At 38.1% G+C, this 27,156-nt stretch overlaps 1 protein-coding gene and 1 long non-coding RNA gene across 8 annotated transcripts in view; both read left to right on the forward strand.

Moving 5' to 3' along the window:
* Positions 1 to 27,156, forward strand: part of ZNF385D (zinc finger protein 385D) — a 411,914-nt gene that overhangs the window by 226,488 nt on the left and 158,270 nt on the right. The window contains exon 1 of one of the 6 annotated variants that reach the window (XM_023919232.2): positions 23,195 to 23,607. The exons of the other annotated variants lie outside the window; for them this stretch is intronic. Coding sequence (XP_023775000.1) covers positions 23,586 to 23,607 — 22 coding nt within the window. The 5' untranslated portion in view covers positions 23,195 to 23,585. Of the gene's footprint in view, positions 1 to 23,194; positions 23,608 to 27,156 lie in introns of those variants that run through there. 6 annotated transcript variants of the gene reach the window in all.
* On the forward strand, positions 19,609 to 22,362 carry LOC111923473 (uncharacterized). Of its 2 annotated transcripts, XR_002861101.2 has the most exons (3): positions 19,609 to 19,661; positions 20,025 to 20,091; positions 22,056 to 22,362. It is a non-coding gene; the product is annotated as an uncharacterized LOC111923473 (long non-coding RNA). The 2 variants fall into 2 exon arrangements; XR_015276747.1 differs by lacking the exons at positions 19,609 to 19,661; positions 20,025 to 20,091 and adding an exon at positions 21,643 to 21,732.

Raw genomic sequence — 27,156 nt, forward strand, 5'->3', positions numbered from 1 at the left:
CATAGTAACCATTTTCCATCAATTTACAAGGGATGGGGGTTCTTCTACCTGCACCTTATGGTGCTTGTAACCTGTCTTGTGTTGCTTATCAGAGGATGCATGACCGTTCCCTTTCGCTGACTTCTCTCATGTTATTACTGTGCCTCATTCCTCCATTTCTCTGGCTTCAGTGGCTTCCCTCTTCTCAGCTTTTCAAGACTGCTATCAGTCTTCTAAAATCAATAAGAGGATCGATTGTACAACTGTTCTCTTAATTTTACAGTCTGTACCACATCCATAGCTTTCCATAGAAATCGTGCAGGGTATGAATAACCCAGGCATCAAACTTGTCATTAATTGTGCATTTAAACTCCGTAATATTTGTTAGTTGCATACCTGTATCCATTTATATCAAACACTGACTTTTCCAATGTGAGGGCCCAGTTTCTGGTGCTGTTATTCACCAGGCCTTGTGTCTCTTAATGTTGAGAGCTAACACAGTAGTTCTATTCAGAGTACCGAGTAACATGTCAGAATTTAGTTTAAAAAGAAATAGTCTATATAGATGTGATAAAATCATCGACTTTGAATTTTCATAAGTTATAATATCTAGGGAAAACTCCTTTTGAATGCCTGGAGTGCAGCAGTTTCAAGTACAGCTCACGGAGTCAGGGCAACAACTCACCTGCAGTCTGAGGATCAAAATACTCAGATTAATATTCTTCTTCAAGCTGACCCTTTCACACAGAGAGAGACTCCTTTAGCAATTAATTGATGCATTTTCTCTCTGTTCATATTTCAAATATATTCTCTAGTGGAGGATAAATTGTGACCCATATGTGCTTTATTTTTCCATTTCATAGATGTTCCTGATGTTCTTGAAGCATTGAGGTCTTTTGCTGTTTTGGGCCTGTTGTTAAATGCCAGGTAGCTTGGAAAGGCAGAAATTAAGAAAGGAGTTTGTCCAAATGCTGGAGAAGATAATACATGCTAATGCATCAAATGAAATTGTGGGTCATTACCTGTGTGCATTTGAGGATAATCACTCCTTTTTTTTCTTTAAAAAATGCAAAACTCAGTTAAAAGTTCTGCTTCTTAAAGATTCAAAAGTAATAGTACATGGAGGTTAATTTACATTTTACGGTTGTTCTAGGAGTTAATTTTAAAAATATCACTGAGTAAACAAAACTTCACTTGAAAAAAAAAAAGACAAATTGGACAATGTTCTGATAATGAATGTCAGCAAAGCATAGCATGATTCCTTGTGATAGGGATAAATATATTTGCACTAATGTGCTTAAAAGGCAACTATTAGTTTTTAATGAATGTAAGAGATTTACTTTTTTAGCAGAGCTACTAAAATAATAATCATACATAAAGGAGTACTTCACACAAGCTCAGGAAATTATATTCAGAGATTTAGCTAGGGAATTTGGTTCTGGTTTGAAAGATAACGTTCATTTCTACATGCAAAAAATTGTTTAGTTCATTAGCATACTTTTATTCTGCAGACACTGAAAAGCTTTAATGCCCCCAAAATTACTTAGATGTAACTTAGTTTTATGAGTTATCAAGCACTAAAAATATAAATAGCCTTATTATTCTCTGGTAGCTATTGCAGTACTGTTCCAGAACACCGCTATTGCACAATAGGAGGCACTTTAAATGGTGGTTTGTTCCTCACATTAGTGTACCAGATAAGCTCGATTCTGAGATGATACACTGACTGAAAGTGGACCTATGGTTTTAAGTCATCTGTTGAAGTGCAGACTTTCATATTAAAGCATTAAAATGTGTCTAATGGGCAGACACTATGTATTTTGAAATGAGACTTTTGTTTCATAATCTAATGCAGCCCCAGTGGAAGATTAGTGACATCATTTTATTGACGAAGAAAAGTGATCAGACCAAAATGTTCTACTTTCCTGTTTGATACAAATTTCACTTGCTTATATCTAAGAATAGATGAGTATGTGTATGTACGTAAAATACAGTGCCATTGTTGATGGAAAACAATGGAGTGAAGTTGTGAAAACCTGGTCGAGGAAGCAGACATTTGGGCTGTTTCCTGTAGAAACTCTGCAGGGTGTCACCAACAGGTATTAATGATAGCAGTCATATGGCTACACATGCATTGCACTTTGGAAACTTCTCATAATTAAAATCAGTCTCTTTCTATTCTCCAAAGAAACTCATGAGAAGCTGTGTAGGCTATAGCATAATATCAGACAGCAGGGATAAATGTCAGTGCATCATCTTGAGCATGGATTATTACTGTTACCACAAAGAACTCTTTGTTCTCTGCAAAGCACTGTTCTCTTCTCTCTGGTGACCAGTGACAGGACCCAAGTGAATGGCCTGAAGTCGTGTCAGGGGATGTTTAGGTTGGATATCAGGAAAATGTTGTTCACCCAGAGGGTGGCTGGGCGCTGGAACAGGCTGCCAGGGAAGTGGTCACAGCACCAGCCTGGCAGAGTTCAAGAAGCATTTGGACAATGCTCTCAGGCACATAGTGTGACTCTTGGGGATGTCCTATGCAGGCCCAGGAGCTAGACTTTGATGATCTTTGTGGGTATCTTCCAATCCAGAATATTCTGTGAAATTCATAAACTTGGCTGTATTAAGCACTAAGAATCCCATTTTTAGTTAAGTTTCTTTCCTCTTGTCTGTTGCTTGAAAATGTATATTAATCAGAGGAGTGAATCAGGTAAAAAGTAGAAACTAGAGAAACAGTGTTAAAAATAATTGCCATGCTCTGAAAAGCTGATTTAAGGGAACTCAGTGGCAACTTGAGTTGAAATTTATGCTAAGAGTGATATTTTTTTTTGTCTTCACTTAATATGATAGAAAAACCAAAATCAACCTTTCTATTCTAGAAAAATATGCTCTAAAGAACTGCTAGCTGTTAATACCCAAACTGTACTAAGTGATAATACTCTTCTGCCAGACTGATAAGCACCTGTACAAAAGATATAGATTGCCAGCTAAATTAGTCTGGTAATCCTGATAAGGCCATAGTGAGGTCTATAACATCTGCTAGGGGCAAAAATGTATTCTGTAAGACTTGCCTACCATCTATATTTTCAGTCTATGCATGTCAATCAAATTATTTCAGGAATAGCTTTAGCTTCTCAGATAGAGAAAATGGCCTTGAAAAATTCCTTCAAATCCACGTCCCTATATCTAACTTTTGTCAGGGTAAAAGATGATTCTTCCTAGGTTGTGGCTTTGAAGCTGACTGGGGCTTTCACAGTGGCCCCAGACTGGAAGTGAAATTTGAAAAGTGTTTGATCTAATCCTTCTTGTTCTTATTTTTACTCTTTCCCTCTAAAGAGAGAATGTTTGAAAGTAATGCTGGTTGTATATAAGCAACAACAGAGAAGCTGTCAGAAGTGACTCTGTCTTGCAGTGCAGCAGCCACTTTGGATTATATTCTTTAGTCATTATCACATAGCTAAAATACATTCCTAAGGCTAAAATGGTTTGCATAGTCTGGCTCAGTGACATCGTATGGGAATACAAAGGTGATTTTTAAATTCAAGATGAGTTACAGATGGGTTATACATACACAGAAACTGTATTTGTATTGAATTTTTGCACAGCTTTATGAATAGAAACAAGAGGGTTACGGATAAAGCTAATTAACTCAGTGTGAGGTCAGGTGGGCAGAATACAAGTGATCATATACTTACATGAGAAATTCCAGCACAGGAAATTTATTTATTTTTAAATAATAAATAATTTTTAAATAATAAATTTTATTTATTTTAAAATAATATTTAAATAATATTATTATTTATTTTGGTGGACACATATTTTTTCCTCAGTACTTTGTTCTGTTTGAAGAACATACACTAAATATTGTTTAAGTATGTATGAGGTAGTTGATGTGTATGAGGCATCAAATGAAACTCTGAGACTTGACTGTTGATAAGGTATGGAAACCAAGGGCTTGGCAATTCACAAGCTTCTTTGCAATCAATACTGCATTAATCATTTAGTTTCTGCTAATTTAAAATAGATATTCTTTCAGGGACTGCATCCAGCACAGTGAAATATGATGTAGCATCAGCATTATTGCTGAATTGAGAATGGGGAGTAAAACCAGGAAATTTTAATTTGACCTCCTAGAGCAAGTGTGGCATTTGTCTGAGTACAATTTATGCATGGTAAACTGAACATTTTTTGTGAGACACTTTCCCTGCGAGACACCTTTCCTCAGACAGAAGACTAAAGGCCAGAAAAAAGAGATCATTCCAACAGCCGCACATGAACACTGCAGTCCTGACTGAATCCCGTCAAATAGGTTGGGACAGAAAGCAAGCATAATAGAGAGAGGATGTTTCAATTTTTTTGTACAGTATTTCACTTGCTTGTCCCAGGCATTTTGTTTGCAGGGGTTTGGGGTTTTTATTTTTTTTTCACCTGAGCATATAACAAAAATTCACATAAATGAAATAGTTGAAGAAACAATCGTGAGCCTGAAAGGGGGGAAATAAATGAGAGTGCACTTTTCCACTATGATTCATGTTAACAGAGCATAATTTGGGAACCGAAGTCCATTGCTTTGCAATGTATTGTAAGAGAAATTATTTTATCATAGAAATGGAGGACAGCATCTTGGATGACAAATGTGTTCCTGTGTGTGACCTTCTCCCACATCCTTTTCTTCAAAGTTTAAAAGGCAAGAAGCTGTCAGTAGAGGTAGTAATTATTATAAATCTGGTCCCTGGAGGTGCTCTCATCTCTGCTTGTATTTAATAAATCGTCTTTTCTGCCTTCTCCAAAACAATATTTGAAAGTCTTTTGGGCTTGCTTTTTTTTTTCTTTTTTTTTTTTGCTCTGTGTCTTATCGCAAGGCACATCTCTGGGTTGCTCTGTTGGCTCCTCATGTTCTGCACAAGAGCAGAAGTCTGTGATGGATGTTAATCCCTCTCTGTGGTCATGACTAAACAGACATGCCATGTAATTGTTGATTTTATTGTTTGCTTTCAAGTCCTCTATGTTTGGATCCATGTATCACAGCTTATAACTGTAATTTTTTCCATATCTTTTGACCAAGTACTTCCTGGTACTAACAGCAATTTTTGAAGCTATTGAATGCATGTAGTACTTTATCAGTCTCCAGTTAATAAAATTTGTGTTTTTAGAAAATGAGGATAAAAGCCATCTATGTGAGCCTTCCTGACTAGTTTGAACAATTACTTCTGGGAACTTTGTGATTATAGATTATGCTCCATTCTTTGTGTTTTATTACATACCTTAAGTTACTTTTTGTATACTATACTCTTGGAGAGCACTTGTGAGGTAGAAGCAGAGGTCACACAATGGCATGGCTTCAGCCATGGATGTTTAAAAGGGCAGCAAGCCCAATGTTTCTCTCCTCACTCCATGAGAACATGATAAAAATGTGTACCAAATTGATGCTTTTTGGAGACATTATTGATCCAGTCACAGAGAAGGTGAATAATCACCATATGTGGCTCCCCTCTTGACAGAGTATGGCAAAAATGTTTGTACACAAAGATAATTAGAGTATAAAAACAATCCACTAGCAGGTGGTTTAACCTGGGCATTTGAGCAAGCTTAAATGAAGGGCTTGTTTGTGTAAGTTTGGCTTGAAGGATGATTTTCATGCATTGGTCCAACTCTTAATTCAAAAGATTTTGTCAGAAGCTTGTTTTTATACCCTCATTGGAACTGATGTAGTCCCTTGTGTCAACCCATCAGGAATTGTAGTAACCTGACATGAGATGACCCAACAAAAACAGCAGATGTCCTTCAGATGGTTTTCTTCCTGATCCAGACTTACAAAGCCTATTTTGCTGAAGTTGTTAAAACCACAATAACATACAGAGGGTCTGGTTGTGACTGAGAATCTGTAACTCAGTGCCATGACTATTTTCTAAATGTGTTAGTTATTCAACAGAACTGTGTTGCTTAGATGTGACAGGACACTTTGTGGGTGCCATCAGTTCCCTCTCTGCACAGAGAACAAGTAAGGAACATGGTGGACTTTGCCAAAAGTTATTTCTATGGTTATTTTCCATGGTAATTTCCATAGCAACTATTTAGGTACAAACGTTGTGCCTCAGCTGATATAAGCCTCCTGGGCATTTCTGGGGGCTGTCGACAAAACTTAAGTGGTCAAATTCTTGAAGAAAATGGGAGCTGGAGTCCTTCATGTCTTCATATGCACATACACTTAAAATTACATACCCCTGCTTATTGTTGGAAGCACTTTTAGACAGTTACCCAAAAGCAAGTCTGTAGTGCATTTCTTTACAGTATTCTGATAACAAACTCTGAAATTACTCATTTTCAAATAATAACTATTACATATCTTCTGTGAGAGGACCTAACTCAAGCAGATGAGCTAAAAGCATAATCCAGGATTTAATGTAAGTACAAAACTTCAAAAAAAATAAAGGGAAAATTTATCTTTATTTATTTGAATTTGTTTTGCTTAACTTTTTGGTTTTAATGCTGCGAAAACAAAAGACTTTTCCTTTAAATTGTTTGAAACCTGTTGAAGTGGGAGTTTTATTTTAGATTATCAAACACTTCATGAAATAAAACAGTCCCCCACAGCATAAAGAATACTTGAATGTCAATATTTGCAATGAGATCTGTTTATTAGACATACTGATATGTTTGCTCATCTGTATGCTCTACTTCTTAGGAAGCTTCCAAAACTGTCTGGCATATACTTTAGCCATTGGAAATGTAGTAGAATCCAAAATTGTGCAAAATGTGCCCTTTTTGGCCAAACCCATGTCCCTTCTTGGACATGTTTGTGCCAGAGCAGATGCAGTGTGCAGCTGAACACTATTTACTCCATGGGAACATCCAGCTGAAAAAATTACCCACACTTTGAATGCAGTAAAACTTCATTTCTGTTGCTTAGCGAGATCCACCCTGCCAGTGAATCTGACTGGGGGATTTGCTGGGGTGTTGATAGGGGAGATTTATTATCTTTAGAAAAATAGCAAAACATTAGCAGGATGCTATTACTTGCAACAACACAGTTTAAAGCCAAGCTTTGATAATGAGTGGTACTAAAAAAGACTTCTCAGGGCAATGTTTTTGTGCAGGCACACTTGATGTTTACAGGAGAGTTGGTCATGGACACTGCATGCTGGAAACAGTGCTTTACCCACTGCTAACATCAAGAGAGAATTTTATTTCCTTTCCTTTTTTTTTAAAAACTGATCTAGTTTCCTAAACTTTAGGAATTAGGATGTGAAAATCTGTCTGCCTTTATTAGGTGTATATATTTTTTTTTATTAGATTGATGAAATTCTATGCAATACTGGCTTGCAATCCTCCCCTCCTAATTAGAATTGGATTTTCATGCATTTCAAGAGTTTCATTCGAGTGCAGGTGGAAGGGAATCTTGCCTTGCCTGGCTGAAAAATGCATTCACATTTATAGATGTGTTCTGTGAAGTAAATATGGACACCATCTGGGCTCTTAGGAAATCTCTCATCTTCTGCAAAAATGATCTCCAGCACAGCCAACTCCCTCAGGCATCGGATACCCTGTTCCATTGTGCTCCATTTTCCCTGGTGCACCTGGAGGTCTTCTTTGCAGAGGTATCTGTCCCTTACACTTGTCAGCAGTCGCCTCCAGAGGCTGAGAGTTTCTTGGGTTCTCCCAATCCCCTGGTCAATGACCACATCCCGGGACAGCGATCCCAGTTGCCTGGCCTCACTTCCATCCAGGATGGTGTCGTTTGCTGCAGCGTCCCAGATGCGGAGCAGCCAGGTTAGGATGGACTCGTTCGTCTGGCGGGTGAATTCCCTCCGCAGGTCACGCAGCTCACCTAGGGATAGAGAGCGAGTGATAATCTCTGGTTCTGTCTCCTCCGCTGCGTGTGAAGGTCCTGCCTCACCCTCATCAGTCACTATGCGGACTGATTTGCTTTTTGATTTCTTTTTCTGAATGGGGGCAACTTCTACCGGTTTAGGCTGCTCTGGTTCGGTGACTGTTTGTGTGGAGGTGCTCATGGCCCTTTTGGTTCCTTTCTCCTCTGTGGTAGTCTGCGTAGACATGGACGCTGTTGCTTTGCTCTTGGTTTCTTTCTCCTCTGTGGCAGTCTGAGTGGACACGGATGCTGTTGCTTTGCTCTTGGTTTCTTTCTCCTCTGTGGCAGTCTGCGTAGACACGGACGCTGTGGCTTTGCTCTTGGTTCCTTTCTCTTCTGTGGCAGTCTGTGTGGTCATGGATGCTGTTGCTCTGCTCTTGGTTCTTTTCTCTTCCTCCTCAAGAAGACACTGTACCACACCAAACAGTGCTTTGTTTCTAAGCATGGTGTACATGGTGCAGGCCATGCAGAGAAAACAAAACAGCAAGACTAGGCTGTCCTTGGCATCCAGAGAGAACTCAATATTTTTAAAAACTGCTGTGCCTGACCTGAAAGGCTGGAAGAAACCACTCTCCACTCTTCCCACCAAGGGCAGGGTGCGATTGTTGAGAAGGTCCCAGATGTAGCAGCCCAGACTAGGACAAGCAAACAAAATTGAGTATATATTCCGAATGATATTCATTGCCTCACAGGTTATCATGCCATAAGCATAATAAACCAATAAAGCAATTCTCATACCATTCCCTGGTCTCAACAGGAGCAATACAACAGGCAAGTAGTTCTCCATGTGAGGGAAAATATAGAGAGCAAGATACAGTACTCATATAGACAAGCCAACCACCATGGTGGATAGGTTTCTGTTAATATGAAATTGCAATTCTGACTTTCTCTCAGGTTAATGCCCCACGTTGGGCGCCAAAATATGTACTAGTTTGAAATCAAACCAGTGAGAGATCGCAAGTCAGAATTATAATTTAATAGGAAAATGATAAAAAGAATAAATGCAATAATATCAAAAACACTGACAGAGTCAGAATACAGCCTGGAACTCTGTTAGGGTGATGGTAGTTGTCCAGATGAGGTGGTCTTGTTGAAGCGTGATCCTCTGGAAGAAAGGGGGTCTGGTCTTCAGCTGAAAGTCCAGCAGTAGCTCCTGTCCTCTGGAAGTCCCGTAGGTAAGGGCTGCTGTGGTGTTCGAATTCTCAGCTTATATCCAGTATGGAATGCTTGGCTCCTCCCTCGGGGAGGAGCATCTCACAATGGGATGGTGAGTCATGAGATAAGGCCTTGATGAGCCATTAACAGAAAACAGTCCAGGAGGAAGTTATCTCTGAGTCATGCAGCAAGGCAGTGGTGGGCCCATTAACAGGGGACAATACAGGGGGAAGTTATCTATGAGTCATGGGGCAGGGCATTGATGGGCCCATTAACAGAAGGTAGCCCGGGGGGGGGGGGGGGGGGGGGAGGCAGGGAGCACTGCCTCACCTGGTTTCAACAGTACATGAGGATGGTGATAGAATATACTGCAACCCAGGACAGTTTCCTAAACTTTAGGAATTAGGATGTGAAAATCTGTCTGCCTTTATTAGGTGTATATATTTTTTTTTATTAGATTGATGAAATTCTATGCAATACTGGCTTGCAATCCTCCCCTCCTAATTAGAATTGGATTTTCATGCATTTCAAGAGTTTCATTCGAGTGCAGGTGGAAGGGAATCTTGCCTTGCCTGGCTGAAAAATGCATTCACATTTATAGATGTGTTCTGTGAAGTAAATATGAGAGGGAAAAATATACTTTTATAGTGTCTGAAAATACAATTAACTCTACCATAGGCGTAAGAGTGAGAGAGAAGGGAGAATGATTGAGGATGGAAGATTGAGAAGAGAGAGAAATCAGGAGATGAGTTAAAAAGAGAGCTCCTGAAAATACTTTCAAATTCCTTACAAAATAAACAAAGCAAAGAAAAAACCACAAGAACAAAACATTTACTGAATGAGTCAAATTACAAAGTAAATGAGTCACAATATAGAAAGAAAAAGCTCCCATATGCAGATAGCAGGCAACATAACTATATTTTTGCTGAGAAAAATTATAACTAAGATAGTACTTCTATGTTCCAGTATGTGACTAAAGTACTGTGTGCAGAGGAAAAAAAAAATGTATTAGGATCCATTTCCCTATCTTACAATTGCTATAAAACAAAATATTTATGCTCTCAAAACCATGTTAATTTATTTTTTCCTTAAAGCTGTGTAAGAATACAGCCTAGCATAGTCAAGGGTTTATGGGAAATAAATAGAATGCATTATATTGAAAATAGATTCCTGAGAAAGATCAATAAATGCTATATGCAGCAGAATGAAGTTATCAAAATGTAAATATTTTAAACAAAACAGAATTTAACAATTTCCAAGATAAGCTATTCTCTCAAAGTACACTGAAGACATTTTCTAGTTTACATAATGTAATTAAATTCAAGCCTGAAGAATTCAAATTCCTCCCAAAGACATTATTGGCAAGGTGATTTAATGTGGTGATAAGGATGAAAGTATAGCATGTCTGAAGGCCACAGGAGTTTTATAAAATTGCATTTGAAAGCTGACAACAATTGTGAACAAGATTTTTTTTTTAACTCTTCAATAATGTCATAATGATTTGACCTTTACCTTTATTAGCAGCACAACCCTGTTTCTGACACAATTTGGGTCAAGTTCACCCCAATGTAACTTTGATGGTTTTACAAAATCTATATGAGGAGAAAATGCCAATTTTTGTCTGAACACAGCGTAAGGAAAATGTGAGTCAGTGTTCTCTTACAAATAATAAACCATTTTGCGTAAATTCTTTCATCATTAAGAGAGATTAGTACAGGTTTTATACACACAGTTGTTTTTTTGTTCATGTGATGGGAAATGTTGTGAGCCGAATGCTGCCGCAGAGCCAAGAACTCCAGGGATTCAGCCTTTTTTCTGTCACTAATCCCTCTTATTATATTTTAAACCCACATTTCATCTGCAAAACAGGGATATGCTATTTCCTATCTTATAAAATCAGCTTGTAGAAACTTCCACAGCTCTAGCAAAAATATTAATATTGTATCATAAATGCTAATGTCCTTAGACCCTTTTATATTATGAGTGTCTCAGGTCTGGTAAATTAGGACTTCATCAGTCAGATTACAGAAAGATTCATTCTGTGAAATGTTTCTTGGCACTGGTGGGAGGAACATCTCAAAAGATGACAATATTTTACTGGTGATGAGCGAGAGTCATTTACCTTGCTCAGTTAAAAGGGTCTCTAGCTAGGGTTAAAAAGGGAGAGAGCTGTTTGTATAGTGATGCTACCTGCTGGAGGAGGTTTACAGTCAAACTGTTCCTCTTTAAAGGATTTATTTGTTCTATAAGAATGTCATGGTGTGACCCTGGAATGACAGGGAAATGCTATTTATAGCATTTAGCCAGTCATCAGAAATGACTAATTATCCCTCTCAGAATGTACATGCTCTGATGACTCATGTAATATGCCTTTATTATCTCATAATTTGGCTTTCCTGATGCGTTCAAAAATATGTACATGTGTGTAGTGATACTACTTAACATCTGCCTTTCTTCAAGTTCTGTAAATTACATATTTTGCAATTTCTAGGTAAAAACTGTTGCAACTCCTGTGATGTCCCCCTTCCAGGTAATTGGTGCTTCTTGTTCAGTCAGTCTTGCATCTGTCATTTTAGAAAATCTCCTGGCAGGCTTGAATATATGTTAGTCAAGGAAGGAAGATCAAAGGCTAATCCACTTGTAGACTCTCAGATTTGACCTTCCCTTAGAAAATATTCAATGAAAAGTTTAATATTACTCTTTATAAAAGGGCAAAAGACTATAGCAGAGAAATTATGAAATATGTAGTATGAGTAACAGCAGGACCAAACCACCAGTTCATCTGTTTCTGAACTGGAGAATCAGATTAAGTAGTTATATAATAGGTAAAGAACAATCTGTTTCTTTGAGTTTGCTATTTGACTGTTGTTATATATTATTTTTCTTCTAAAAATACCCTAAAAGTATTAATGATAAAATATCTTGAAGCCTTGAAACTGTGCTTTTTTGTGATTATTATTACTTCAAACTTACCTGAATCTCTAATTTTCTGGATTTTATATTAAAATCTATCTAACTCCTGTGAAAAGTCAATAATTAATCATTCTTTTAAAAATATCAATATATTGTGATTCCCTTTATTGAGGCACCTAAGAATAGCTCACATTCCCATTTCATTGCTTATAGCAAAAATTTCAATTAGCAGGAAGCTGTCCATCAATTTTGTGATACATTTTCTCAGTTAAGAATTGTATTTTAATAGCTTGCATTTTTATCTCTGGGAAAAAAAAACAACAAACTAGCTAAATAAATAGCTTACATGGACACTGGGTAGAATTTTAATTGTCTTGATTCAGACCAAGGCGTTTTGCTTTGGTCTTGCCTATCTTTGGTGACACATTGAAGTGAGACAATTTTCTTGTATTATTTACTCTGGTGGAGTCTTAATTTAAAACTTTTATAGCATCAGACAGAAGTTGGTAAAACCACAAGCTTATTAAAGTACTCAGCAGGTGTCCCAATTCCTGTAGTCAATGGGCAATGATGAGAGGAAAAGCATGTACTGTGGAACTGGATCCTTGCATGAGGGGGACAAGACTTGCATAGCCTGCAGAATTTCTGGCTAGCTCTATCTGGAGCTAATCTTCCCGTCTCTCAGGTCGTTTCACTGGCCTTTATCCAGGGGATGACCATCTCAGAGGATCCTGACTAAAACCATGGTTCACTTTTATTCTTACCCTATGCATTGTTTGGGTTATTCAATGTAAATAGGTTCCTAACCTGGCCAGAACAGTTATGAGGCCCAGAAGACAGAGCAATATCCAGTCATGACATTTTTTTATGCTGAGCAGCAATGAGTGTGAACCCACTGTGACTTTACTAAGAGCAATTCCTAACACTTATCACACTGTAACAAGCTAAAATGTTCAGCATTATAATTTGACTTCCCCCTTCTAATCAAATGTCTCTGGCATATTGAATAGGAAGTAAAAAGTAACACAATAGAGTGCAAATTTTATCACTCCTAATTCTACCCTTTGATTGGCTTCATATCCAATGAGGAAAAATAAATCACCCTGTTCAGGTGGAATGAGTAAGAAAAAAAGAGAAAACTGGAATCCTAGTGTGGCTTTTGACCTGTGTAGCAAGTTAATTATACACTTGAGAAAGCATCTAGTATTTTCATGTTACACTGCATGCATTTGTGTGTGCACAAGGCTGAATATAAATATGTGTGTATATTAGCATGCATATATGCTTTATGCAACAGTGCACTACCTCGTGCTCGGTACTTCCTGAATTTGTTCTTAAAGTCATTGATTTTAAAGGATGTAAATGAAGATGGAGCATGGCCCAGTGGATTTTAATGTATAGACAGTTACTCTTTGTAAAAATAATTACTTAATTAAATGCTCTGGTGGACAGTGATTAAGGACGGAAGCAGTAGATAAGTAATGAAAAGTGTATCAGTACAAAAAGTATCAGAAACTTAGAGAACATGATAAAATATCTTTAGTGGGATAAAATAGGCACTGCAGACTTCTGCATTAAGTGGTTTTGCTGAGGCCTTCTGTTTCTTACACTATTTTCCATGAAAGCTCTTCTGCCAGTGATGCAATTTTCCATTGCACAAAACTAAACTGCCAAATCAATGCAACCCTCAGATGAACTAAAGTCACTTTTACCTTGCAGTCAACTCTGTCTGAGGAGTCAGAACATAAATGTTCACAAAACGATAATCACCTTCTTATATATAGAGAAAACAGAGGATCTGCAGGAGGAGTGAGCATAGAAGTCCAGTACACTGTCCTGCATCTTCTACTCTGCTATCTGCAGACCCTTCCTCAGGGCTGGGCAGAGATACAGATCCCTACAGCCAGATCTTCCTCCATTAACACTTCCAGGTAATAATAATAATAATAATAATAATAATAATAATAATAATAATAATAATAATATTGACATAACATGGTCTTCCTGCACAAAATGGATCCATAGACAGTCAGAACACTTGGAGCAGTCATCTCATATCATCAGAGACTAAAGAAATATGGCTGGTGCTTTGAAACCTAGCTGAAGTTGTTTGAGCTGTAATACTCTGTAGAAATACAAAGTGAAGCTATGAGATACATCTGTATCATTTGTGTTCATCTGTATTCTGTTCATCTGTATAGTGCAGAGAAGAAAAAATTCTTTGAGGACTTAGACCAGAATTTTCTGTCTCTATATACATATTTAGACACCTAGAGTAATTTGGCTTATTATAAGTGTTACCAAGCAGCAAACTAAAAATCACTGAATTATCTATAAATAGACACAACACTTTATTTAGGCTGTTGAAAATCAAAATTATTAATTTTTTAAGTATATTGGCATAAATAAATTGTGAAGTATTTGTGTTGAGATAGACACTGAAAAGTGCTTGTTAAAGATGGTATAGAAATAGGCTGCATAGGCTTTGGGATTCAGTGTTTTTGTTCAGCTGTGGGAAACAGAATTACTTACAGGCTGCTATTGTGACAGGGTGTTTTCAAATCTGATAATTTAATTCAGAGGTATGGCAGATCAAAAGGAATGTGTACAGAAAAGAGATGTAACAAGAAAGGAACAGATACAGACAGGAGTTTTTTGCTGTACATGACATTCTAAATTAGAGTGGCAGAAGTCTGTCAACAAGATCAAAAGTTGGGAACAGGGATGAGAACATTCCTTTTACTGTTAATTATTATATACCAGGTAGGATTGTATTTGAACACTATTGGCAAAATGTTAAGAAGCAGTTACACCCTCCCATTTCCCCCAGGAGAAGAGTATTGGAGAATTTGAAATTAGAAGAAATAGTTTCTGGATAATTTTAACATTTTTTTCTTTCACTGTTAACACTAAATGCGTATATCACCTCACAGTAACTTTGTTACATGCTCCCATTTTTTCCTAAAGGTAAGCATGAATAGTTCAAGTGATTAAGTTAGCTTTATTTTTAGTTAAAATACAGTTAAAATTTTAGCAGACCATGGTTATTGTTAGATGAGAGCTTGGTCATTCAAGAGCTGTACTTTCTTCTGTGCCTGACATTTTTGAGACAGCCATTTTTGATCTTTGATTTTTTTTGCACAGAGTGAAATATTGAGGCACTCTGGCATCATTTAAGAGCCCAGGAAATTTCCCCACTCACTAAGGAAGCTAATTTATAGTTAATTCCTTAGGAGATAATTCAATTCTTCTTGAATAAATTATATGCCTGTTTCACCTGCAGGTGTTTCTCCTGTTCTATTCTAAAGTGCTGTTTAGCGTTGCTGAGCGCAGTTGGTAGTTGCTGTGATGATCCCAAATGAAGCTAAATTTGAATAGGTATGGGGGTAATCTGCAGGGTCCCAGATTGTTTAGGGGATGTGGAAGCCTTGGCTGGGATTCAGGTGGCAGAGTGTGTATGTGTACATGTGTGTGTGTGTGTCTGTAGGTACCCAGGAGTGAGTTAGGTGCCTAAGCTCCCCGTTGGGTTGGTGAAACTCCAGCCAATGTAGTTCATGGAGCTTGGAGAGCTGCTTGGCCACCCAAAGCTGCTTCCTATTTCCAGTTGTGATAAGTAACTCTTCTGAGTTGACTACATCAGTTTGATCTGCTTTGACTGTGGTGGGAAATTAGATGTCCAGATTGCAGGTGGGCACCCAAATAGACACATAAAACCTGAAGTGCCTCTGTCTGAATCAAACCCCACCTACAGCAAGATATTTGTGACAGTTTGTTTCTTGCAATCTGCTGTGGAACTTGCACGTGTGGAATTACAAAATGCTTACACCTGGACAGGTCTATCAAATTCGATGCTGGTGTGAATAAATCCAATACAGATTTTTAATAACAGTCTCATAGAAAGTTGAATACTGTGCTATAACTTGCATCCTTTTATAGCCTCAAATTAGTGTCTTGCCTGCTGCCATTGTGTCTTCTTCCCTTTTTGCACAGTGCTTTCTGAGAGACTGCACATTACTCACCTATGACTTGCATTTCCTTTGATAGTTTTAGCTAAAACAGCTTTTCCTTGAATGTAAAAGAGGAATTCAAATGCAGCAATAATGTTTTCCATGAAATTAGTTTAACTGCTTCTTTACCACTGGAAATGAAATTTCTTCCTCTCAGATTATAGTTTATCATGGGATGAGTTGCCTCACGAGGCATCTGTAGCACTGCCTACTTTAGTTAAGGTGCTGTCTCTTAAGGTAGTTAAAGCAGGACATGCCTCAAACTCCTGCCTCTTCTTAATTTCCAGTGTGGTGCTGGCACCTGGCAATCACTTTGGGCGCTGCTGCAAAGTATTTCAGCTCCCCAGAGCAGGAGAGAAGTTGTAATTTTGTGCAGCTGGCAGTGTTTGTGTCCCTTCCTGGCTGTAGGTCTTCACTTCCTCCCACTGATAGTCCAGTATAAAAGTCAAACAGCTTTGCACCCATTCACATGCTGGAATTTTCCTCTTGCAGTTAAATACTTAAACCACAGCTCAGTGCCCTCATAATCACTCGGATACCTAATATCATACTTTTGTTTTTTTCCTTTTCTTCTTTGAACAGCTATATACAGTATCAAAAAATGAAGGAATGGGTTTTTTTGGGTTTGTATCTTGAAATACTTCCATTTAGGTACCTATGGGTATGGAAAAGATTTTTTTTTAATATGCTGTAGGAGCAAACAGAATTTAAATAAAATCAGTTACAGATTTTGTGTTTCAAGATATTTTATTTCTTACAGGAAAGTTAGAAGCAGAAATGTTTGGGAAAAAGAGTTAAAAAAGCCTTGGGAGGAAAATTGATGCTGTCTTAGATAACTAGAGGTCACTAGATGACTAAAAAAATTGTTTCATGTTCAAAAAATGACAAACTTTAACTAAAAGTCTTTCCTGGTTCAGCCACAAAATGAGCAGAGCAACTAGAAATTAAAATACAACTTGGAACAAAATTGCAAAAGAGGAATCAAATACTAATCAATATAAATTAGAAGTAAGAAGTATGTAAAATTTATAGGGAAAGCCGGAAACAGGAAATGAAAACTCTGTGGTTGGCAAAGCAAAGGATAATAAAAAGGTTTTAGTGTATTAATACCAGAAGTCCTAATCCTATAAGCCACTAGATGGAGATAGTAAGATTGTTACGAGTGATTTGAAAGCACCATAAGTGGTAAAAAAATATTTGTATCCTGTATCCATATTTGAAAAATGCTTGATGCAGTCTCCATATAATGAGTGTGCTCAGGCACTTTCCAAAAGGCCTGGAGGAAAGAAAGGAAGATGTAAAGCAGCAGCTGCTTGGACTAAAGACTATTTAAAATCAATATTCCTGGACAATTTTCACACAAGACTCCTAAATGATCTGTTGAGGGAATCTCCAGCTCTTTGATGCACCTTGTTGAAGGGAGAAAAAAAAACCCACCCAACAACTCAAAACCAAACAAGCAACAAAAAACCCCACCCAACAATCCACCACCCCGCCAAAAAAAAACCCCAAACAAAATCCAAACAAACATTTTCACCTTAAAACATAGGCTGATACCTGTGCAATAATTGCTCTGTTATAATTTTAAACAAAATTAGGTGATCTCTAATTAATAATGTAATAAATTGTTATTTTAATCTAACACAGTTTAAGCAGGCAGAATATATTTTACTTTATTTATTTTATTTATTTTATGTATTTATATTTTATTGTGTACTATCTGTTTTTTTACTTACGGCCTATAAGTTCATTGATAAAAATGATTATAATAAATAACAGAAGTGCATCATTGTGGCCAATTGATGGTGTAATCAGAAATACAAAATGCATACATTCCTAATGGATGCATCCTGTAAATCAGAGTGCAAAACCAAAAAAAATTCCAAGTGTGAAAACTATACACAATTTTTTTTAAACTGTGAGACTACAAAGTCTGGATCCAGTGATGAGTCTATACCTTGTTTCAAAATTTTAGAGAGCATTGGAAAGATGGACAAAGTGAAACATTGATTAATCATCCACCTCACAAGAGGTAGTGACAAATTGTCTGCTTGTGATATGCTCAAACCCCACACGTTAGAGAAATTGTACTGAAAACAATACAGAAATAAAAAGGGAAGAGGGAGAAAGGAAGGATTATGCATGTTGGACATTGTGTCAATCCATCAATTCCAGTTTTCATTTTTGAGTGAAAAAAATTACATTTTGTGTGTGGGTATGTTTGAAAATATATTTGACATGCATTCAGACAAGCTTCTCAGTCTTGTTTGCATTTAAGACCGTATTTCTATTTAAAATTGTTATTTATATACATAGTCAAAGAAGGTTCTGCACCAGTTGTGTATTCATTCACATTTATTAACTTAAATCTTGTCCCATGCTTAGGAGCAGAAGATGACAGGAGTGGGCATTTAGGGAAAGAATTAGCAGCAACGGTGCCTAAATAAAATGTGTGTTTGGTTTTATGCTGGCCACATTCTGCTTTTTTGTTTAATAACTATCCGTGTCAATGGGAAGGAAATTCAGAAGAATATGACCTTAAAATTGCTACATGTTATCTGTGCTCAAACTAAAAAAATACCAGAAGTACTAGCTTTAAGCTTAGAAAAAGAGCATATTGGTCTATTTATATTTCTTAAGCTGTGTATGTAGAAAATTCTTAAAAAGAGCAGTGCTGTAAGTATGTTACTGATTTGATAAAGTTTTCTTGGCAAAGCTTTGTAAAAGCTCTCAGAATCAAAGGTAAGCCTTGAAAATGCTTTTATAGGAGGTTCTGGTTAGCCATTTCCAATAGAGAAAGGAGCAGTTGATCAGATAGCAGCTAAACTAATGAAAAGCATCATGGAAGTGACAGGAAGATTAATTAAGTTCCTCCAGTTGTATTCACGTGTTGTGGTACAGAGTTCCTTCGGGTACTGCTGCAGTTAAATGGTATTCATGGTGACAAATATTGCACATTTCCAGAACTGACACTTCTGATTCAAGGGTAAAAAACACATTTGGTAGTTTAAGCCCGTGAAGAATGTCAAAACCAAAGATGATCCTCTGTGGTTGTTTAAAATATACAAATGTAACTTGCTCCTTCCCTTCTTATCCTTCAGTGTAACCTCAGGAGATTAGTAATGAATCACAAAATCTGCATTATTATGTAGTATATCTTAAACTGCTCCAGATGGCTTCAAAATAAAAACAAACCAAAATTCTTGCTGATGTACTTAGTATATTTGATTTGAGGCACAAAAATATGTGCACTTGGAAACATTTTCAATTACTTTTGGAGGCTTACAAAACTGTGGCTTGTTTGCTGTACTTTTTTCTACACTGTGGTCACTAATAGGAATGAAATAACTTCAATGCATGAATTTCCAATTTATGTGGAAATTCTAGACCCACTTTACTTTCAAGTATCTTTTAGTTCTGGGATGCATTTGATGAATTAATAGGCCAAGTGTGACTTGGATTGTTTCTTCCATTTTATTTTCAGAAATTAATGTTTCCACAATTTATTTTTTTTTCTTAATAGCTGTCTCTGTACAGTAGACAAAATTTATTTTAGGAAAATCTGTATGAGATCTTTTAGCTTACTGCACATGATGATAGACTTAAAATGTTTTATCACTGAGTGTATTTGTTGACTATTATGACACCTCTGCCAACAAAGAGTTCCTCAATCTGCTTCTGCATTTGCAAGAGATGATCTTTGGTCAGCCTCACTAACTGACGTTCATCAAAGCCAATTGGTAAGAGTTTGGGTATAAATCTAGTGTCACTTGCCTCCTGGAAGAGTTCAAGACTGGAAGAGGGTTTTCCAGGAATCCTAGGGAATTAAATGGGTGCATTAATATGAAATATTAATTAGTCTCTGCAACAGACTTGCCTGTGAGTGGCTTTAATACTTACTGTGGAGGCATTGTGTAAATCAGTGGATAGATAAAAATCAGTAGAAGGCACAGAACAGAGGAGCTAGATCATGAAGTGGCCCTCTGGCTCTAGACCAAGTCAGGTGTGGGGAATAATCTGTAGCTTTTCCAGGTCTGGAGGAATGTAGGGGATGTGCTGTACTCCTGGGCCATGTGTGCTATCTGTTTTTTGTCTGTTCCAAGGAGCTGATGTCCTGTGGGTTGTTCTGCATTTTGAAAATCTCCCCTTTGTGGCAAAGCTTTTACCAAGGTGAGAAAGGGCAGAAGAATCTCAAGGTGGAGATGCTATTATGAAAAAAAGAAAGAGGCTGTTGGAAAAGAGGATTTCAGGGAGTAGAAGTTGTTTCTATTATTAGAAATAAGGATAAGGGCTAGCTGGTTTAGGAGAGGGTAATTTTTTCTTCTTATGTTTATGCTATTGTTGAATCACAAGGGTTTGGGGGTTTTGTTTTTATAAGTGAACCATGCATGAAAATATGATAATTTTGCAGTTGACCAGTATCTGTAGCAAAGTTAAATGCTGGTTAGCCTGTGCCAGCTTGTTGGTGATTGGGAGTTCACACCATGGGCTGACATCATGGACTAATTTGCTCATTCATTCTGCATGATCCTGCATGCCCAGGCTGGGTCTACTCAAATCTCCAGGCACACATAAGTGTTTGCTGCTCCTGACTGTACTTCCCTACAGCTGTTTTCAGCAGAATCCTCAATGCTTGCATTAAAACACCAGCCATTTGGGATTGCAATTACTAAACTAAACCTTGCTTTCACTGACAGTGACAATATCCCACTGAGGAATAAAATCTATTTTTTGTTCCTTGCTTGAAACACTACCTCTTTTTGCAGCTTATTGGTGTTCTATGTGTGTAAGTGAAAGCAGAGTTTGTCATGGAGTATGTGAATTTGGGCTGTGAAAGCTTTTCACTTATTTTCCCTCCTACCTTGCATTTCTGTAGTTCAAATGAAATTAAAGTTCTTGTTTCAGTTTCTTTGGTTAATTTAGTTGTATACTTACTCTCAGAACACAAACAAATATAATAAGGAGAAAGGTCATCCTTGTTTTACATCCTACCAGGCAAAACAAAAGTGGAGGTAACGTTCAGAACCATGTAGTGGAGAACATGTCAGTCAGAACATGTGGCACTTTGGTGTTTACATTTGCTGAGGATCAGACACCAATAAACTGGTAGAGGTATTGTAACACAACAGCCATTTCAAGAAGGGGTATTTAAAGGCAGCATGGTGCTTGCCTGAGCACTAATCACACATCTACACAGACATGAGCCTTCTGTACCCATACCCTGAATCAGGAGGCGTATTGGCTTGGTGGAACGTTGAGACCAGAGTTCGACTACATCTTGCAGAGTTTGACTTCTGGCAGAATAACCCCAAGCCTTTTGTTCTGTGATAGGGTAAATGCAGCTTAACAGGCAAATGCTGTGCCTGGGTGCAGACTGTCTTAAAGGACGTCACGCAGTGCCTCTGCAAAAGCACTTCAGAGATGGAAATGGAGCTGAAGGATTTCACAGAGAATTGATTCTCTGAGCTTTTACCCTCTGTGAAGGGAGAGGAGGGAATGCCTGTGCTGCAGAAGGCTCCTGATAGTAGCTTATACCTACTGCTCAGAGAACATTAGAGTGTTTCAACTGAGATATTTTAAACCAGTCTTTGAGGACGGTATTTTCTCCTATAGCGAGGTGTGCTTCCCTGTACTGTAGAAGCGAATGAGCATTGTAATGATGAAATAAAGGAAAGGAATGTGCCGTGAATACCCTCTGTTACTTGCTGTCTGCACTGTGTAGTTGAAACATAGGCCATGATTTCTAGACAGCTTCTTTTTTCTTCTTTTCTCCAGGAATTTTTGGACAGCATTTCTTCACTGTGATTTAAGGTTTGCTCAACTTATGTTGTTGGTCACTTTGACCCACACAATAAGTTTTGATCTTCCTCTTCCTCCCTTGTGCACTGTGGCCTCAGAATGCACTGCTGCACTGCATGCTTTTCAGTAGTGTAGCAAACCTTATTTTGGAGTTTGTGCACCATGGATCTCTCATTTCAGGGCTTGCCTCTTCCTAGGGGCAGTTGAAATAAGGAAGGGCACTGAGAAAAGCTAGGTATCAGAAATTAATAGCCGTGGGACTGCCAGTGAGGGACAGGACTGAAACTGGTGCCCCAGTTCCCTGTCAGTGTGTAATCTCAGTAACTTTCACACAGGTAGCCTACAGAAACCTCGTGAGGGCAATGCTGCGGAGGGCTCTTGCCGAGAGATGCGTAGCGGCACTGTACACCAGGCTCTTACCTCTGCTGCCACGACTGGAGCGTTCCTTGGCTGCTGTGCTGCTGTGATAATTTGGCCCAAAGTGATTGGACCTCATGAAATAGTACTTATTGTGTGGTGGTTTTACAAATAAGAAGTGGAGCTTTAAATGAATTATACCTGTCATCCTCTTTCCTGTAGAATGAAAGCATTCATCCCATTAGATCCTATTATAATGAAATAAACGCTTCAGCATACTGTCCATTATTTTTTTACCTTTATTTAGTGTAAGTGTATTATCACTGATACATGCCAGACTGACAGCAGGAAACCAATGTCCTATTGATTCAGAGAAGAGACATATGTGCATAAATACAGACCGCATTGTCTTCACCACACTGCTGTGCTGTCGGATCCATCCCAAGGCACTACATGTACATGGTGGACAGTATTTTGGTGTTTCTTTGGTCTTTCTTCCTATGAAGCTGCTACTAGTTCATATAGCAGCAGGGACATATTTACAACAAACTTAGGACCGCTCCATTTGCCACAGAACAATAAAATACCTACCAGCTGCTAATGACTTATCAACCTGGACCAGAAAGCAACTAGAGACCTGGAGGGTGAAAGGTTGTAAACTCCATTACAGAGCCTCATTGTCATATATCTCCTGTCCTCACACTTTGTTATTCAGGTGAAGAAATTGTAGCTTAAAAAAAATCAGTTCAGCTGTATTGAAATTGAACTCTCTATTTGCCAGTTGCTTTTTAAAAATAGAAGCAGACTTGTCTTTATCCAATATTTGGATTGAAATTGTTTATTGAAGTGGTACTATTGATTTTTTTTTAAAAAAAAAGAAAGAAAAGTCTTAGGGGTACATCATCTTGCAAAGTGCCAGGCATCTTTATCTTCTATTGAAGTAGGGTTATTGAGGCACTCAAAGCTTCTCCTGGAGCCTGCCCTTCAAAGAAAAATACACTAACAATATACGCTTTGTCTTTCCCATCTATTATGTAATTGAGCACGTTATGTCACTAAACGCGTTTACTGCCAAGGGAAAAAAAAAAAAAAAAAAAAAAAAAGCCTGTACAATTTTAGAAGGGCTTACGTTTTTTTGTCCAAACCAGAGTTAGTTTAACCAGGATATAAGAGCATGTTGTTGCAAGCCCGCTAAAGAAAAGATCTGTTTGTAGTACTCTTAGTCCTGATGTCACAGGCACAGCAAGGACATCAGAAGGAGGAGTCAGATTACAGTAAGAATGGGCAGTGCAGCATGCAGCCGGAGTAAACGCTAAATCAGACAGGGATTGTATCAGGGATAAGACTGCCTGCAAAGCGCTCATCCTGAGGAGGCACACTGCTCTCTCACGCTTCTCGTGCTGGGAAATTTCCACATAATGTAGAATGAAAAAGCTCTGTTTTACATGTCAGCCCTGTGCAGGAGCTAATGCTGAATACACAGCGGTGGGATCCTGACTGCATGATTAATGAGAAACATAATGTATTTTGGTAAGTGTTAACCGTGATGTAATTCTGCTTCTGCTCACATTATCAATAGGAGTGATTATTACAGATTTCAGATTCAAGAACATTTTGTGCTGGCACGCACCTAAAACTGACAACTGGGGAATCCTGCCGGCTGTGCAGTTTGAAAGGATTCCATTGTCTGGGAAATTTTTTGTTTGAGTGGGTTACTGCGTAGTTCTAGCGGTTTGAAAAGCAAGCAATATAAGATGAACTTGTGCTAGGTTTGTTTTAAATGAACTTGTGTTTCATCTGCCAAGAGGGGATGAGAAATGCTTGTGAGGCATGGGAAGTTTTAGATGAACTTAATGTAATGGACGAGCTTCTACTGCACTGTCAGTGCTGGGGAGGCACAGTGAACCTCAGTATTTCATTCAGCTTTTAGTTTGAAGAATTCGAAGGTACAAAGGCGAAACAATGTTTAATTTGCTGCGATTGCCGAGTACTCTGCACTGTGCACATCACCAGTGTGGAACTGGCTCCTAGCATGCCACAAAATATATGTTATTTTAAGCCTTTAGGGGTCTTGGAGCTGTTAAATATTTGTGCAGAGTTTAGTTTTGTTGCTTGATGGAAATCTTCCTTCGGCTTACAGCTGAGCTGGCTGCATACCCTAAAAACATGCTGGAGTGTACAGCTATGTCTAAGCAATGTAACGCTGCAGTACTGAGCTGGGGTGTATGATTGCAATAGAATGCTGCAGGTTAGTGATGTTAAAGAGCAAAGGAAAATAAAATAGAGAATTTAGTGATAGAAAAATGCTATTCTTGACTGCTTGAAATCTCATCTAGTCTCACTGTTAATTTATAGCAGCATAATACTTAGAATGAACAGAGAGCAGGGAGTGTAAGGATTTCTGGGACATTCAGCAGCTTTCTCAGTTTCATTAAATATTGAATCAGTTCACTTCAAGCTTTAAGGGAAGAACTTTTGTAATATTCTCAGTGCTGTCAAAAAAGTACTATGCCTTGTGCCATGCTAAGCACTATCTTATTTTCATAAAATTAAAGACTGTTTGTGTATGTGAATGTGATTTGTCTTAAACAGTGAACTACATCAATTACGAAAGCCGATAGATTTAGATGTAAACTGTCCTAGCAGAAAAAAATATACAAATTGAGTTGTTAGAACTGTTCGGCATCCCTTTCAAAGATTAATTTTCAATGTCTTAGCTTTACTACGTTTTCAAAAGACTGAGGAAGAATAGGCAAGCATTATGGTTTTAGGTTTGAGTAATTTTATTAAATCTCTTCAACATTAAAAAGGCCAGTTTAATTTGCTATTTATTTCTTTCCAGTATTTTTCTACCTTTAACTTGAGCATTACAAGCTCAAGATGGGTTGATTTTTTTTAGGTTGTTTTTATTTTTTTTTTAAGAATCAGTTTTTCTTGTGTGGGATTAGAAGTTGCAGTTTCCTGAAGTTATAGAGTTAGGTTATCAGGTATATGTTAGCTGCATTGTATTTAATTTTTAAATTTTCTTCCTGTCTATAATTTTCAGAAATATGTAATGGTGATCAAACTTTTTTGGTGTTGCTTTGAAAAAATAAAAATTGCTGTATCATATGCTTATTTATTTTCTGGTGCAACACAGGTTTTTAAATGGAAAAAATCTGTATTGTGCTTTCTCTCTGCTTTGTAGGAAATTTCGCTTCTGAGAGCAGAGCTGAAAGTTTCTGCTAGGCAGGTTCTCTCTCTGCTGTATTCAGTCTGAAGTTTCATTCAATATTGAGTTCTAAATGAATGTCCCTGTCTTTTGCATAAGAAAGCATGAGCTGGGAGATAATGTTTACCTGGTGTTATTCTGGCTATTTTCTTGCTATTCTGGGTATTTTCTTGCACTGTCAGTGAGAAGCCAGAACATCTGTAATCTTACCTGTCCCTGTTACTGCACAAAGCAGTATTGCACTGAGCCAGATGAAAGGTTGACTGCGTACATTGCGCACCTACTTTGATTTCAAACTGCTACAGCCATCACATAGACAATATTGGAATTTTATTTTTTCTAAAGAAAAAAAAATATACTTTTCTTTAAATATTAATAAAGAATTCTGTAGTGTTTTTGAGGGGTTTGTTGGTTTGGTTTTTTTTTAGTCCATACATGCAACTATTGAGGCACACAACTAGAGAAAGGGGAGAAAAAAAAGCATTTCTGTATGTTTGTACGCATCTGGTTTGCTTTTCTGGGCCTTCTTATCTAATTGCTGCTGATGTAAGGTGGCATAATGGGAATGCATATGTGCAGCATTAAGGTTGAAGTAAATACTGAAAATAATTACCATGGAAAGTAAGACCTAACCCTCTGACAGTATTATTGTTACAGACCAAGTGTTAATGGGTGAAGGGAGATTTTTAACTATCCGAGAGAGAAGTTGATAAATTCAGGAATTTGTCATCATGTTTCTCTCTCTCTTTAAATCTGTAGACTTCAAGAAGATATTCTACCTTTATCTTACATCCTACTATGTATATTTTACTATTTGAGCTAAGCCTTCAAATAACTAAACTCATTGTTAACCCTTCTAAATTCATGAGCCTTTCTTTTACATTACAACTGAATTGTGATGTAGTTGTTTTAAGAACTGCTAATTTTCACTCACCGTGCTGTGCTTTTGAGTTTGTTGTTTGGTCACCGTGGATACATTTGTTACTTATTGTATTGATTTTGCATTCATTATTTCAAGCTGAATAGGAATATGGAATTGTAATAATAATAGTAATAAAAAATCCTACAAAATGAGGTAGTGTGTTTATCGAGTAAGCCAAAAGCCAATGAAAATAATAAATTTCTTTCAAGCGTTATCATACGGAGACGTTTTGCACTTAAGAACATACATGAGTACCTCAGAGCAACTTTTTGCCTGTATTTATGGCCAAGTTAATAATTTAGCAGAAGACAGAAGTCAGCTGTGACCATTCTCAGCAGTTGCGAGAGGAGGAATGGTGGGTGGCTCTCAGCGCCACAGCGCTGATGTAGCACGCTGCTGAGGGGGAGGCTTCCCTAGTCCTGCTCGATGTGAGGGCTCTGCTGTGGCTAATGGCCAGAGCTGCACCTCTACCTCAAAAGGCCCCACTGGCCACTGTCCCCTTGGCTTGGCCACCTGGCCATGACCGCGCTTTCCTGGGCCTGGCAGCGCGGGCAGCCAGGGGAGCTGGCTTGTCCTGGAGCGCAGCGGCCCCGTGGCCGCCCCTGGCACTGGGGTGGCCAGGCTGGTGATGGTAGGTGGGAATTCTCTTGGCCAGGGGAAGGGGCAGAGCTGCTGTTGGGTGTCCTGTGCCGCTCCACACTCCAGGGCCTTCGAGGCGGAGGAAACGCCGCAGTGATATTGCAGTTCTGGGACAGTGAGCACGGGTCCTGAGGGCTCGGGGACCCCAGCTGGAACCGAGAGCAGAGCGAATCTGTCACTTCCAGCACCAAGAAAAGTCACTGCCCCCATACTTTGGCCTTACTGAAAAAGCAAAACACAAAAAAATTTCTAAAATTAAAATTTACAAAGGAAAGGGGGAGAGGAAAAGGAAAATATTGTACCTTTC

The sequence above is a fragment of the Cyanistes caeruleus genome, chromosome 1 (genome assembly GCF_971803275.1).
Source record: "Cyanistes caeruleus chromosome 1, bCyaCae1.hap1.1, whole genome shotgun sequence".
In the NCBI taxonomy this organism is placed as follows: domain Eukaryota; kingdom Metazoa; phylum Chordata; class Aves; order Passeriformes; family Paridae; genus Cyanistes; species Cyanistes caeruleus.